This window comes from Pteropus medius, unplaced genomic scaffold (assembly GCF_902729225.1).
Source record: "Pteropus medius unplaced genomic scaffold, Ma_sr-lr_union100, whole genome shotgun sequence".
NCBI classification, from domain to species: Eukaryota; Metazoa; Chordata; class Mammalia; order Chiroptera; family Pteropodidae; genus Pteropus; species Pteropus medius.
In genome coordinates this window covers 667,785-683,426 of record NW_024345916.1, presented here as the reverse complement: position 1 = coordinate 683,426, position 15,642 = coordinate 667,785, and the positions used below count along the sequence as shown (strand labels likewise).

The window sequence follows — 15,642 nt, the reverse complement described above, 5'->3', positions numbered from 1 at the left end:
ATAACAGGAGATCTCCAAAGAGTTGGAACACTTCTATAAAGTTCTTTTGAGCATCTAAGAGCAGATCCCTCTGGTTCATTTCCCACATAGAACATTGCAGCCTGGGCTGTATTTGTTCTGATGTTTATGTATGAACTAAAATAGGAGAACAGCCTTCAAAAGGTCTAATCCTAAGATGCAGGGCTTGCCTTGTCTGCATTTTAAAGAAGGTTTGAATGCTGTATAAACATCTAAGTAGGCAGCATCGAACCACTGCCAGACTTAAGTTACCCCCCGCCCCCGCACTTATGTTGCTAGCCCTGGGCCTTTCTCATCCTGTCCTCCACAGCCCCTGTGACCCCCGCTCCCACCCATACTTCTAGGTGGCATGCAGAGGAAGCTGTCCGTTGCCATTGCCTTCGTGGGAGATGCCAAAGTGGTTGTTTTGGATGAGCCTACCTCTGGGGTGGACCCTTATTCAAGACGCTCAATCTGGGACCTGCTCTTGAAGTATCGCTCAGGTAATAGCCACTGCTCAGTGCCCTGTGCTCTCATTGAGGCTTTATCTGTGGTTCCCACTTTCTCACACCTGGCATTTTGCAAGTCAGTATAGCAACAGCCATAACTACACTTAAATGGAGCTTTGTCAGTGACTTGAGTGAATCTAAGTTCTAGTGGAAGCTCCCAGAGATTTTTACACAAATATAAGCAGGGTGTCACTGATGGAGCAGTCTACTTCCTATTTTTCTAGAAAGTTCTTTCAACTTGCAGCCCTTTTGCCTGGAACAATGGGTGCAGCTCTAGGTACAATTCCCCTTTGACTAAATTACCTGTAAACACCTCATGAAACTCCATAGCCTTCAGATGACCATTCAGGACCAGGTGTGAGGGCGACGTGCCAGTATTCAGTGCTCCAGAAGACTGCTGCAGATAGAAATGTCTCAAAATGAGACATTCCCTTCCCTCTCATGGCACCATCCAACCAGAGGGTGCAGATCCAGAAGGGACAGCAGGCAGAGCTGAGTGCGCATAAAGGTGGGAGTGTGGTTCAATCCTGTAGTAAGTCCATTTGCCATCTTGGAATCCTCATTAGCATTTTCTTTCCATGACATTTCCATTCTGGTGTAAAGAGCATGTTGGGGGTGTGTGTGTGTGTGTGTGTGTGTGTGTGTGTGTGTGTGTGTGTATGTAGCTGTGTGTGTGTGTGTGTGTGGCTAATTGCTTTGCAAAGATTATAAGTGCAGTGCTTAGTGATCCAGAGACTATACATATATAGCTCGATAGGTGCTGACTGACAATAATAAATATATTTCATATATGGTGACTTATTTGATCAGGGCCTGTGCCTGACGAAAAGATACTGTGTGTGACCGTGCTTTACCGCTTGCAGGATGCTATACGATGCTAGCTGTTGTCCTTATTATTCTAGTACTCTGAACTTTGCTGCAGAATACTCGTTTTTATTTCTTAACTCCTGGTTTTTGAACCCATGTGATGGGGAGGTTGCTGTACGTCCTCTCCCATCCAGCCCGGCCCAGGCCTGCCCAGTGACTCCTCTGACTCCTGCCCTTGCAGGCAGGACCATCATCATGTCCACTCATCACATGGACGAGGCCGATCTCCTTGGGGACCGCATCGCCATAATTTCCCAGGGAAGGCTCTACTGCGCAGGCACCCCACTCTTCCTGAAGAATTGTTTTGGCACGGGCTTCTACTTAACCTTGGTGCGCAAAATGAAAAACATCCAGAGCCAGAAAACGGGCTGCAAGGTATACGTCTGCCTAAGGAAAGAGCTCATTCTGGGCGAGCAGGAATGCATACGTGGTTCTTCCTTTCCAGACATTTCTACCCAAATCAGGCTCTAGCTGGCAAAATAGACCTCTTTGTTCCTGGAACCATCTGTAGATTTTGATAAACTGACATTCCAAACCCTCCTACAGAGACGCTTTGCCCCAAATGAAACGACTAATCTTAAATGACCTGAGATTATTGTACTGCAGAATCTTAAACTACACTCATGTGGTGCAACAGACTGTTTGTCTTATTCTGCAAGGTTACACTGTTCTAGGGAGAGTAGTTGTTTAAGCTTCCTTTTTTCCATTCCAACATTTATGTTCCCTAACTAAACCCAAATTCCACTGGTAAATGAAGACTAAGAAAAGGCTTCCTTGGGAACTATAACCTAAAATGAAAAAAGCTAGAAAATACCAACCAGCAGAGAGCCCCTCGGCATATCAGGAGACCCAGGTTCAGGTCTGGGCGGCAAGGTGGACAAACTGTGTCATCCTAGGCAAATGACTTAATTCCCTGTCATCGCTGTGTGTGGGGGAAGGTTGTTGTTGTTATTGTTTTGTTGTTGTTGTTGTTGTTGCACACAGAAAATCCTTCTGCTTCTGAGGCATGCGATGAAGATAAATGAGATAAAGTAGTATCAGTGTTCTCTGGGCTCCTTGAGAACAGACACTACTCACTTTCAGGTTGTCACACTTATTATATCGTAGCATTATTTATGCCTCTGGCCTGTAGTTTAAGTATCTGGCTGCTTCTGAGTTTTCCTACCCTGGGTAGATTTCCACAGCCCAGCATGAATCCATGGGGAGGGAGGAGCAGAATGTCTCGCACAGTCAGACCCACAGCTATTACATAAGTAATGGCAAGCCAGAAGGATCCTTTGAGGTTCTACTACTCTCCGTGCCTGACTCACACACTCTACAGGATAAAATCAAATAGCCGCACCTTCAAAATGCTCTGATGAAGCAATAAATTAAATATGTGAAGAAAAATATTTTGAGCACATTTGATGGTGAGAAACAAATAAGGCATGGTGGTGACAGCAATTGACACCGGGGAGATACTATCATTGAAGTGATTCGTGTCCATCTGTTGTAGGGGACCTGCAGCTGTGCATCTAAGGATTCCTCCATCAGGTGTCCAGCCCATGTAGATGAGATAACTCCAGAACAAGTCTTGGACGGTGAGGACTGGGGCACGTCACATCTTGGTTCTTGTCTGGCAATCATCTCTCAGTGTTGGGTGTGTTTCCTATTGTCGTGCAAAGAGGACACTCTGTGTTTCAAGTCCATGTCATGAAATTGCTTCTCTTTTTCTTTGAGCTGCTTTCTCCTCCTCCAACCCCAAAAGGATTTTAAAAGTCATGAGCCTAATGGCTCTATCCCTTTAATGAGGAATCCAGTCTTTGTTCATTCCGTGCACTTGTTCATAATGCAACCTCCATTCTTGAGGTCCTCCTGCCTTGGCTCAGACCAAGTTCCTGTGGGCCCAGAAAGCTAGGCTTCAAAAGTTGCCAGATGGAGCCCTCTGGTGGAGCCACAGTGATATACAGCTCTCACAGTGAACTTTTCCAGAGAGATGGCACTGTGTGAATGCCAAGTCTGAAATATTGCACATCCTGGTCACACTCCTAACTTTCCCCTTAATTTACCAATTTTCTAGCAATTCTCCCTTGAATTAGGGTACATTAAGCCGTAGGGGCGCCCCCGTCTCCAGGACAATGCAGAAGAGAGGCTGTCACTGTAAAAGCATTCACCCCACAGGATCTGACCTCAGGGACCCAGAGTGCTTGCGAGAAACTTTCCATTCTCCATTAACGCCCACCTCCTATCCCTCCCCTGGGGGTTTCTGCAAATGAAATAGCACATGTTTCATATCCCTAAATGGAGTAAAACTAAACCTATGTACTGACCCAGGCTGATCAAGTGGGGAAGTATCTGCTTATCTAAGGGAAACGTTTTCTACTTAGCACATTGTTTTTTCAAAATCTGAGGAATTTATAAACTAAAATCTGGTAAAACAAGAAAACGAAACGATATTTATGTACTATGCTTAAAATTTGAGGGAAAATGCCCAGAGTTGCATCATGTTTACTCTTTGGCCCTCCTTTTGCGCAGACGGAACCTGTGGTGAGCTTGAACACGGTTTTTAGGGTGACATTTCTGTGCCTTTTTCCTAGCCTGCTTGGCTGTGGGTTCCTACCTGGGCTCTGATGTTCATTCCCAGGAGGAATCTTGGTCAAGGAATTGATAGCTTTTGAAAATGAACACTATTACTGAGGTGCACCAAAATCAAGTTGGAAACAGAGCCTGCTGGCTGGGGTGATTTTAAAAAATACTTCTTTATTTCTAAATAAAGGCTTATTTTCTTTGAGTAGAATAAGGGTGCTGTGAATGGCAAGAAGCCCCAAATCAGAGAAGAATGTCATTCTAATCTCCAGTTCAGTCCTTGGAAGACTTTTTCCTTGTACACGCCCATGTACCACACACTCACTCACAGACCTCCTTGCTGCCCTAAAGGACAACTTCTGGAAAGGCTTATGTACACATCTAAAATACAATTCCTGGGAATCCAGCAGCTTCAGGTTAGATTTCCTTCCTGAGAACAATGAGCATGACGCCTAGAAAGCTGTTAGAGAAGAGCCGCTTCCTCACGCAAAGAGCCCTCCAGCCTCTGTGCAAAGTTGTTCCTGAACCAAAAGACAATTGAGTCCAACTTGCAGGTTTGACACAAAACATGCCTTCCAGTCCAGCTAGGCAGAAGAATTTGGGTTGCAAACCATGAAATCCCTTCACATGGGTCATTTCTAAAGCAAAAAGAGGAAAGAGCCCACTGGGTGATCCTGACCTGTGAGCACTGCTTATGGAAATGCACACGAGAGCCAGGTTCTGAGTCCCCAAAATCTCTTTACCTTTGACCTGCCTCCTAAGATATTGTGCTAGAGAGCTGCCTCCTCAAATGTATGCTTTAAACTTTTTTAAAATTAGATTTTTAATTTTAAAAGTAATACATGCTTATGCATAAAATTCAATTCCAACGTACGAGGATATTGGGTCAGTACTTGATACTGGATACTTTCCCGCACCCCATGCTGTGCACCCCACGCTCCATTCCCCTGGTCCATCTCCACATCATCTGAATCCCCTTCTTCATTTCCTGAGAGCTGGGTTTTAAGTTTTGTTTTGCTTGAGGAGGCAGGTGCAATCCCAAGAGAACTGACATGGTCCTCCAAAAAGTGAGAGCAGCATGGGTATGTGATTTAGGAAGGGGAGTTCTCACTCAGCTTCGTTGCAGATATACATCCTGGGCAAGTCCCCTATAGCTTGAGCCAGACCAAGAAAATAAAAATGACTTGATTTAACCCTCAAGCTTGTAGTGAATCAGAATGAGCAACAATAATGACAAGTACTTTCTTACTTGAGTTGACGTCCATGCTAACAATAGCAAGTAATACTCATCAGTGCACCAAGCACATCGTTCTAAGTGTCTTGTGTATATTAACTCACTCAATCCTCACAAATAAAAATTAAGTCAATGCATTATTTCCACTTTTCACAGATGAAGAAACTAGGGTATGGAATACCCAATGTTACATAACTTGTAAGGAACAGAACATTCAATCGAACAAAGGCAAAAACTGACACGGGGCATTACATGACCTCCCAAGGTTGCTCAGCTAGTTAGTCGGGGGTGGGGGCACTTTGGATCCATCTCCCTTTTCCTCTCAGTGCCCATGGTGGGGCCATTAAGCTAAAAACAGACATCTTAGAGTATCAGTCCTCCAAAAGAGTCCATCCTGAGGAACAAAATGCCCTTTCCTCAAATGGGAGGTGGAAGAAAGTAGGGAACCGGGGAAGCTCACAATCTTCCAGATTCTAGAAAACAGAGTTAACCTCATTCCTTTTTTTTTGTCCTAGGGGATGTGAATGAGCTGATGGATGTGGTTCATCACCACGTTCCAGAGGCAAAGCTGGTAGAATGCATTGGTCAAGAACTGATCTTCCTCCTTCCGAATAAGAATTTCAAGCAGAGGGCATATGCCAACCTTTTTAGAGAGCTGGAGGAGACACTGGCTGAACTGGGGCTCAGCAGCTTTGGAATTTCTGACACTCCCCTGGAAGAGGTAAAGCAGAGATTACAGCTGGTTTCTGCCAGGTACCAGAAGAGGGAATTCTTTGCAAAAGTCTCACACTAGAGGGAAGTTTTGTAAAGGCAAAAAGCCATAAGTCCTCACCCAAGCATAGCAACTATCTTCATTTTGGGCTTACTTCCTCCTGCCTTTGTCCATTTGCATACATATTTTACATACTTGTGGTCACCATGTGCATACACTTTTGTATTTATAGAAGACTATTTTCTTAGATAAAGAGTCATGATGTATTTTCTTCCAATTATGAAGCAATACCCAGGAAAATTGATCTTGGCTTAGATTTTTCTGAGAGTAGGAATGTCCAAACCCAATTCTTTCTTCTTTTTCCTTCTTGACAGATATTTCTGAAAGTCACAGAGGATTCTGATTCAGGACCTCTGTTTACAGGTATGGTCCTGGAGTTTGTAGCTTGTTCCCTCACCATGACCCTCCCCTAAGCTCTATCTTGAAAATCTAAGGTAAAACTCATGAAACAACAGAACAGACAAACGCTCCTCTATAGTAGTTATCTGACCTCCAAATAACAGGTGTTTGGCATTCTTGGTTCCTTTGAAAGACAAAGAAAGGACAAATGGAGTTAGGTCTGGGTGGGGATACTGGCTGGTAGCTTCTCATCGCAGAGCTTCTCATCCCACTTCCAGGCGGCTTGTTCTTGCCATGTCACCATCCTCATCTCCTCTTATCTCCACCAGGCCTCTCATCTACTCCTGTCTGCCTGAGTGATAGTCTACAGAGTCCTTAGAGATAATAGTGACAGTAAATACAACCCAGATGCCAGCTAGTATTCCCTGACTCCTTAGAGATCAAGATAACATTATTGTGAACCCTCATTTAGTAATCTATGGAAATTTGAAACCGCAGGGGCCGTAATTCCTGTGGACTCTGAGAGTCTCTCTTCTATATATGTGAGCCCCTTTCGTGATTTCTACTGAAATCCCTAAGCCACACAAAGCATTCACGAGTGCAGTAGACTCTACTGTGGAGGGTGGGGATGGAGAGATAAACATGTAGGAGAATTTACCTGCCACAGCACAGGCCACTTCTGATAGAGCATTAGGCATCCACACACACTGATAAACCCGTCTCCCTATCTCTTCTCTCCTGTTTCATTTTCTTCTTTCCTGCAAAGCTGTTTGGCAATTCTCTTTTGCTGCGTTGGGCTCCTGCCACTGGTTACCTCCTTCTACCCAGTGAGGCATATCACTGGGTAGAAGTTTTTCCTGTGCGAAAAACTCTTTCTTCCCTGATGCCAGCTCCTGAGATAATATGGTTTTCATCTTGCTTTGTAAGTGATCCCAGATGCTTATTTATCAGCTATGCCTCGAACTTCTAATGGTCAAATATTCCAGCCCAAATGTGCTCCATGACTGAGGTAGGTCATGTGGTGGCCAGAGGAGGTGGCCGCCCTGGCAGAGTGGGGGACGAAGGGCAGGCCTCTAGAGCAGGTGGGAGAACCTCACCACAGGACCCCAGATTTTCTTTCAAGCTTTGCAGACACAGAAATGGAATTCTCTCAACTCAGCCAAAGTCAAAGACTTACATGAACCAAGACCAGAATGAAAGCACACTGATTTATATTAGAAGCTACACTGGATTCCAGAGTTGGGGCCTTTTATCTGCAAAGAATCCTCTTTGTTAGTTGTTAGGCCCTCTTGAGAGAATAAGTTACACAGCACAAAGCTGCACAGCTGGCATAAAATGGAATGTTCCAAAGAGATAGTCAAGGGTGGAGGTTAAGAGTATAGCCTCTGGAATGGGGCTGACTAAACATCAAACCTGAGCTCTGTCATTTGCTAACAAAGTGGCTTTGGGTAAATACTTAGCCTCCTTGTACTTTAGTTTCTTCATCTGCAAAATGAGGATAATAATAGAATCAACATTTTACAGTTATTGAGAGAATTAAATGAGTTAGTACATGCCAAATCTTAAAACGCTGTGTGATTACTGATTAACATTTAGCAACACTCTAATCTCAATATTTACGAACCATCATCTTACCTCAAATGTGTGTAGCCCTCTATAATTTAGAAAGCACTTAACATTCACTGTTTTATTTGATTGCCACTATAATCTCATGAGGCAGGTAAGGCAGGGATTTGCCCTACCTGGGGAAATTGAGCTCACACAGGTTGGATGACTTGCTTTAAGTCACACAGCCTTCTAAGTCTTGTTCCCTGGTTTTAGCTTTCAAATCTAGGCCCCTCAATGCCAAACTCTCACTGCCTCCCATTTTCAGATGGCTAAATGCATTTGTTGTTTGTTTAGTTTTGTTCCCCGCTCCCCCGCCTTTAATTCCCCCACATTTGTTTTGAGTTGGCTCAGTTTTAGAGAATGAAATTTTCTGATCTAGTCTGCCAAGTGTAGAGGAACCTATAGCTGTCCATTGCTTGGTACCAAGAGGGTCAATGTCACTTCTGAAGGAGGTGGCTCACAGCCAGGGACCGCTAGAGGGCAGCAGAGCCAGGGACAAACTGGGATTCTTCTGAGCTTAGCTCTGGCTGGGAAAGCTGTCTTGAGGCTGCATGAGGCATCAGGGATTGACATGAAGAGGCAGCAGGGGCCCAGAGGAGGGCCAGCCACAGCAGACATCAAATCTGAACCCAAATCAGGAGAAAAGAGACCAGAGAACTAGGACCTGGCACCCTGCAGTCAGTGAGCCTGGAGAAGTTCTCCGCTCCGCCCTGCGCCCCACTCCCCCTGCCCCTCACCTCCTTTCACCCCCCGCCGCCCCAACTGAGTAGCCTGAGAATGCTAGCTGAAAGGATGACTGAGATGATGGAACTCCCTTTGCAGCTGCCTTGTTCTGGGGTACTTTAGGAGGTTAAGAAAGCAGCTGGGGGCCAACCAGATGTGCCCCAGGCTCTCCCTTTATGTCCGACGACATGTTCTGAAAATGAACATTAAACAGTGATGATAAACTATAGCTTCAACATAACTGACAGGTTGTAATGGTTTATAAAACACATTTACATGTGTGGTTCATTTGATCTTTATGATAACTCTGTAAAATATTCTCATTTTCAGTTAACAAATGAGAAAACTCAGATTCAGATAGGTTGAACCAGCCAAATTTACCCAGTAAGAGTCTATTCAAACCTAGGTCTCCTAACTTCTAGCTCATTAGTCTTTCCACCACTTCAAATAATACAAAGAAGGCTAAAATTACCCTTCTCACTTCATCCCCCATGCCTTATCCAGCTCTGACCTGCAGTATTAACCTCTGTCAAGAGTTGGTGAGCAATCTTTCAGAGCTTAGCAGTTACACACGTGTGCATATATATAAAATATTACGTTTCTTTGTATATGATATAGTGCTCTCTAACATAAATATAATCTTATTACACATATTGTTCTGCAACTTTATTTTTTTTAACTTAGTTATAGGTTTTAGACCTATCGATGTATTTAGATCTGTCCTGTTCTCTTTAACTACCATAGAGAATTTTTAAATTATATCAGGCAATTCTATCTATAGATGATTTACACTAAAAAATAGAAATTTAAAAGTTTATTTACCTACCTGGCCTGATATTTTGCTGCTGACTTAAAAGGAGGGAAAACCAGTGCAGTAAGAAAAAAGCAGAGTATGAGATTCAGACCTTATGAGTGTTTTTCTAAACTATTAATTCACTCTCAGGCAGCACTCAGCAGAAAAGAGAAACCATCAGCCTACGAAACCCCTACCTGGGTTCTAGTAAGGGCTACTCTGCAGATCCTGCCCAGGGCCAGCCTTCCCCAGAGCCAAAGCAGCAGGGCGGCCGCCTGAACACGGGAGCCCAGCTCATCTTCCAGCACGTGCAGGCACTGCTGGTCAAGCGATTCCACCACGCTCTCCGCAGCCACAAGGACTTCCTGGCCCAGGTATTCCCGACGGTCTTTGCCCGTCCTTGGTGGCTCCTGGCCAGGGCTGGCCGGCCCTCTCCTGGCCTCTCTATCCCCTCCCAGGCTTTTCTGTAAACATGGAAACACAGCCGGGAGCACTCTCTTTAAGTTCTGTCGGCTTTGTTTCCTCCTTGCCAACCTTTATTTTGATTCTTGGTTAACACTAAGATTCTCTGTAAGTACTCCACCTCACTTAGCAGAGAAAATAGAATAATAACGAACACGTTAATATTGTTGCTATTTTTACAATGAAGGGTAAAGTCATGTTTTTATTCATTTTTGCAATGACCCTAAATATCAAGGTCCTCATCCTATTTTTTTCTTTTTATGTTTTTTTATTCAGAAAAAGAAACTCTGATTCACCTCTAGCCAAACAGTGGTCTGCTTCAGTGCCCAGTGTTGGCCTATAGTCAATTCTGCTTTCTCCTACACATCTTGCCTTTGCACGTGCTGTCCATAATGTTCCCCAGAAACCTAACTTTCCACCAGGGCCTGGTTATGAGAATAAACGTGTGTGAATGTGTGTATGTGCATGGGTGAGTCTTTCACACACCACAGACACACAGCCCATTCTCTATGTTTATCTCCCCACAGATCGTGCTCCCAGCGACTTTTGTGTTTCTGGCTCTGATGCTTTCCATCGTCGTCCCGCCGTTTGGTGAATATCCTGCTTTGACCCTTCACCCCTGGATGTATGGGCAGCAGTACACCTTCTTCAGGTGTGTAGACTCATCCTCAGAGGTCATCATTCGCCTCTGTGGATCGTGAGGCTCTAAGTCACATGCTATTTGGTGGAGCCCTGACCTTCCCACTCCCTGGACAGTCACCAAGGTGGTAGGAGTTCTCGGGCTGACCTCAGAAAGGAAATTAAGGTAACTCCCATTTGGGAAAGATGACCCCAAGTGGACAACCAGGACTACCAAGAGAAAGAAAGACAAAGTAAAGATTGGGTGAGTGGTCGAAGCTCTGTCTTTGTGAGGTGCAGACATGACATGCCATCGGATCCCTGGGCGTTCTTACCCAGGAGACCAATGACCAGCCCCACACAGCATTTTGTGCCTTGTGTACATACCTAGCACTCAGCAGCCATTCTGTAAATGTTGGTTGAGTTGCATGTTGGCTGCTTTGCCCCTCTTTCTCAGTCATGTGTCCACTGAGTAAGCCCCTCTCACGTTGTCTAGCATGGACCAGCCAGGCAGTGAGCGGCTCACAGCACTTGCAGATGTCCTCCTGAACAAGCCAGGCTTTGGCAACCGCTGCCTAAAGGAAGAGTGGCTTCCGTAAGTCCTTGCACACCCCTGCCCTAACAGCAACAGCTGCCCTGGGAAACCCAGATGATGGGGTACCAGGATGGCGGGATTGGGATAGGCCCCATCTCAATCCATCTCCCTGGTCAGTGTTCACCCAGCCTCTCCTTCAACACCTGTATATGAGGGTGTTCACTACTTCTCATGAAGCCCCTGCATCACCAGACAGCTCTATGTTTCTATAATTCCCGGTATCAAAAGTTCCATACTGTATTGACATATGCTTCCCACAACTTAATTGAAAGGAATCTGAACGGGGGAAGGAGAGTGCTGGGGATGTGCTGTTGTGCACTCGGACCTAGAATGGCATTAATTACAAATATGGCCAACTTTCAATTATTGCTGTAAGTACAGAGAAAGGAGTTATAGAGGACAGTTGAAATCTACCAAGAATCCTAAAAGTTCAGTATAATTTTATCTGATTCTCTTATTCAGTCTTTTTCTGGGCTGTTGATAAGAGCAAAAATAGACTAATTTCAAATTCCTCTTTTGTTTGTTCTGTCTCTCAACAGCTAGAGCAGCCAGAGGAAAAAAGAGATAAAACTGACCACACACTAGATAATTACTGCCCAGCCCCAGACCTAGTCAATCAACACATTCCTAGTCTTGATTTTTCTTGAGCAGAAACTAACCTTCAGGCATGTCAGAAGAAAATGCATGTGTCTGAGAACAGGAAGGAAAGGCTATAAAGGGGAGGGTTGGGCACTGTTTCTCATTTCTAGGGATTTTTTAGCAACTTTGGAGCTGACTGTGAAACATTTTCTTGTCTTCCATGAGGGAGTACCCCTGTGGCAATTCCACCCCCTGGAAGACACCCTCTGTTTCCCCAAACGTCACCCACGTGTTCCAGAAGCAGAAGTGGACGCCAGAGCACCCCTCACCTTCCTGCAGGTGCAGCACCAGAGAGAAGCTCACTATGCTCCCCGAGTGCCCGGAGGGCGCAGGGGGGCTCCCACCCCCGCAGGTACCACCACCCTTCATGGGAATCCCGGGGCCTCGAATCTGCCTGCGACAGCGGGGTTTGGGGAACATGTGTCGTGACTCCTGAGTTTCTAGCCAACTAACACTTTCAACTGACAGCTGAGTGAAGGACTAAATGAGGCTCCCAGGCCTCTCAGCAGGGCTTTCCACTGGGCCCTGTCCAGCCACTTGGAGAAAGTCATCTACCCATAGCTTCTGTTGCCACCAAACACTCTCTAGTCAATCTAGTAAGAAAATATGTTTAAACATTGAAAAAATTATACATCATGCATGCTCATTATAAAAAAATTAGAAAATACAGATAAGTCAGAAGAAAAAAATTATCCTATTGCTTGGAGAATATCACCAATAACATTTGGTTTTTATCCATTCAAACTGGATTTTATTTAAAATGTTGCCTTGAAACTTGCTATTTTCACTGAATAGCATATTATGAACATATGTCCATGTCAGTAAATATGTATCTATGTCGTCGTTTTTAATGCCTGCATACTATCCCACTGTTTGGATTTGCTTTATTTTATTTCACTAATCTCTTATTCTTGGACCTGTGGGTTTTCAATTTTTCTCTATTATAAGCAATGTTGTAGTGTCCATTCAAATGCATATGTATTTGCACACTTATTAAGAATTTTAATTAAGCTTGCCATGTACTGTGAACTAACATGCGCGCGCGCACACACACACACACACACACAGCCAGCAACCTATGTTTTGGAGGGACATCAACTATCATGGCTTTGAGCAGCACCCACTCTAATGTATCTCAGTGAGCCTCTCCCATGGCTCTCAGAGATAGAAGGGGCCAGAGGAGTCTCACTTTGTCTTAGGTTAATAACTGTCCTCCCAGCTGACTTGCACAGAGTGGGTCTTTACGCGGCCATCTCTAATGATTTGCCAGTAAATGAATGATTCCAAGAGAGGCAGTGTGACATAGTGGCAAGAGCACAGGCATTGGCATCAGAGAGTCATGGGTTAGTTACTTGGCCTCTCTGAACCTTAATTTCCTCACTTATAATATAACTTGGGGATAATGATAATTTATTTCATAGCGTTATTGTGAGAATTCAATGAAATAATGTGGGTAAAGAAACTGTATTAGTTAGAATTAGATTTGACTCAATGATGATAACCCAAAACAAACAGTGGAGAAAATAAGACATACTTCGTTTCCCTCTCATGTAAAAGTCTATGGAGGTGGTCCGTGATGCTCTGTTTGCTGCTCTTCCGTGGTTAACAGGCCTCAACCTCAATGGCCAAGATGACAGAATCTACTTTCCAGGAAACAGAGTGGAAGAAGGGATAAAGAAAAAGAGAGGGCAAAGTGTGTAGATATGCTGTCTTTTAAGGAAGATTTCCAGAAGCTACTACACAGCACTTTCGTTTATACATCATTGGCCAGAACTGAAAGTCAAGGGAGATCAGGGACTGTAGTCTTTATTCTAGGTGGCCTTGTACCCAATAAAAAGTTTATTACTACGGCATATAGTAGAAGAGCAGAGCAAGTAAGGGGACCACTAAATTTTTCCATAGCATCGATCACAGTTGCTGGCTTGCAAATGATTCTGTTTATGAGCATTCTGTCTTCCTTTTTTTATATGCCAAAAACATATACCTTTATATTTCTCAAGCAATGTATTTTTCCTTGAATCATAACTCAGCCACTGTAATATCACAGGGATTCCAAAAAGAGAAACTCAGGGAGTTTGTCCCAACTCTCTATACCCTAAGAAGAAACTTTACTTCTGTTGAGTTTGCCAAGGCTGCTTCTACTCTAATACATCCAGCATCAGGCCACAGAGGCTGTGACACTGCACGTTGAGTTCTTGGCTAGGGCAGGAAGGAAAAGCCAAGAGGAGCTACGTGGAGATTCATTTTCTCGGTGAATTCTAACTTTAAGGCTGCCTATCTAGCTTATAGAAACTTATTTTTCAGTGGTTAGTCCTTGGTCCCTGGAGAAAAAAAAATTAACAGGCCACTATAGCCAAAGTCCTGAAAAAAGGCAAACCAGTTCCCATGATTTTATTTCACTCCCATATTTCCTTACTATCATTTGTTCCTCTCTTGGGAGCAAAATTGAACATCACGCATCTGCACAGGAGCTGCTTCCTCTCTCTTTTCAGCCTCTGTCTCTATCTCTGTCTCTCTGTCTCTCTGTCTCTCTGTCTCTGTCTCTCTCTCTCTCTCTCTCTCTCTCTCTCTCTCCCTCTCTCTTATATATATATATATATATATATATATATATATATATACTCTCTCTCTCTCTCTCCTGCGCTTTTGTTCATATTTATACCCATTCCCTCGAACATGCTCTCCCATTCAGCCTAGAATTAAGCCAGAGGATATGGGCTTGGTTCAGATGTAGTAAATTGTCCTCATCTGGAAAACAGGGTGGAGGATGCAGTCTTCTCTAGGGTCCTTCTTGTCATAGCATTCTTTGAGTAGTGTTAGGTCCTGAGGTGGAAGTGTTCTGTCCCTGATTTCTAGAATACATAGAGTTAAAATTGTAGGAATATTTTATTTAACACAATTTTTAGAAAACAATTTATCATATACTTCCCAGGCACCAGAAATTGTTCCAGCCTAGATTCCACTAGGGGAGCTTGGCGGTTCCTCTGGGTGCTATTTTCAGCTTAAAAAACAGGGCCGATGGAGTGAAAAGGGTGAAGGCTATGGAGTCAGACAGGTGTAGGTTCAAATCCTAGGTCAACCACCTACAGATTCTGCAACATGGTGCAAGTTAGCTAACCTTCCTGAACCTCACTTTCTCTGTCTGTAAATTAAAGTAATAATTTCTCTTTCATAAGGGTATGAGAATCAAGGGATATATTATAATGTATGTAGAGCATTTAACAGTGCCTGGCACATGACAAGCATTCAGTAAATTCTAGTTCTCTGCTAGCATGAGAGAGAAGAACAAGGTAGAGAAAGTGAATTGAAGAAGTAAAAATGGGAAAGGGGAAAGTGGAGATGGAAAGTGTATAAAAATAATAAGAATGGTGTGTGATGATGGCGGCTTTAACACTACCAAAAATTACCTCAGCTACCTTTATACCCAAGGTTTCTGACTGACCCTAAACCAAACACTATGTATTCCCAAATTTAAAGTAGTATTGCCACCTGGTGGCCAAGTTCATGCTCTTTTGAATTCTCCAAAGTCACCCATTAACTAGCTTCCAATCCTGGATATATTTTGAAGTGATTTGTAATTGTAAGTCACTGTTTGAACTCTTTCATTTATGTCGCAAATTTATTGTTTCAGCCATATGCCAAATACTATTCTGGATGCTGGGGACACAACAGCTAATAAGTCAGAGGAAGTTCTGACTCTCACGGAATTTATATCAAATGGATATAATAGACAGAAACAAATAAACAGAACAATTAGAAAGAAAATTTCAGAGGAAGATGTGAAAATAATAAACAGTATGTTATGATAGTGACTAGAAATAGAAAATACCTCTCTGAGGAATAAAATTTGGGCTGAGATTTGAATGGTAACAAGCTAGCCATATGAGGTTGTCCAGGCAGAGCATTCCAGACAGAGGGAAG

General features: G+C 43.7%; 1 protein-coding gene across 1 annotated transcript in view; it reads left to right on the top strand.

Moving 5' to 3' along the window:
- Nucleotides 1–15,642, top strand: part of ABCA4 (ATP binding cassette subfamily A member 4) — a 107,560-nt gene that overhangs the window by 60,450 nt on the left and 31,468 nt on the right. Inside the window, exons 19-27 of the mRNA XM_039874816.1 lie at nucleotides 363–500; nucleotides 1,555–1,748; nucleotides 2,869–2,953; nucleotides 5,688–5,893; nucleotides 6,259–6,307; nucleotides 9,558–9,781; nucleotides 10,397–10,521; nucleotides 10,984–11,082; nucleotides 11,887–12,073. Of these exons, the coding sequence (XP_039730750.1) occupies nucleotides 363–500; nucleotides 1,555–1,748; nucleotides 2,869–2,953; nucleotides 5,688–5,893; nucleotides 6,259–6,307; nucleotides 9,558–9,781; nucleotides 10,397–10,521; nucleotides 10,984–11,082; nucleotides 11,887–12,073 (1,307 nt within the window). The remainder of the gene's footprint in view (nucleotides 1–362; nucleotides 501–1,554; nucleotides 1,749–2,868; nucleotides 2,954–5,687; nucleotides 5,894–6,258; nucleotides 6,308–9,557; nucleotides 9,782–10,396; nucleotides 10,522–10,983; nucleotides 11,083–11,886; nucleotides 12,074–15,642) is intronic.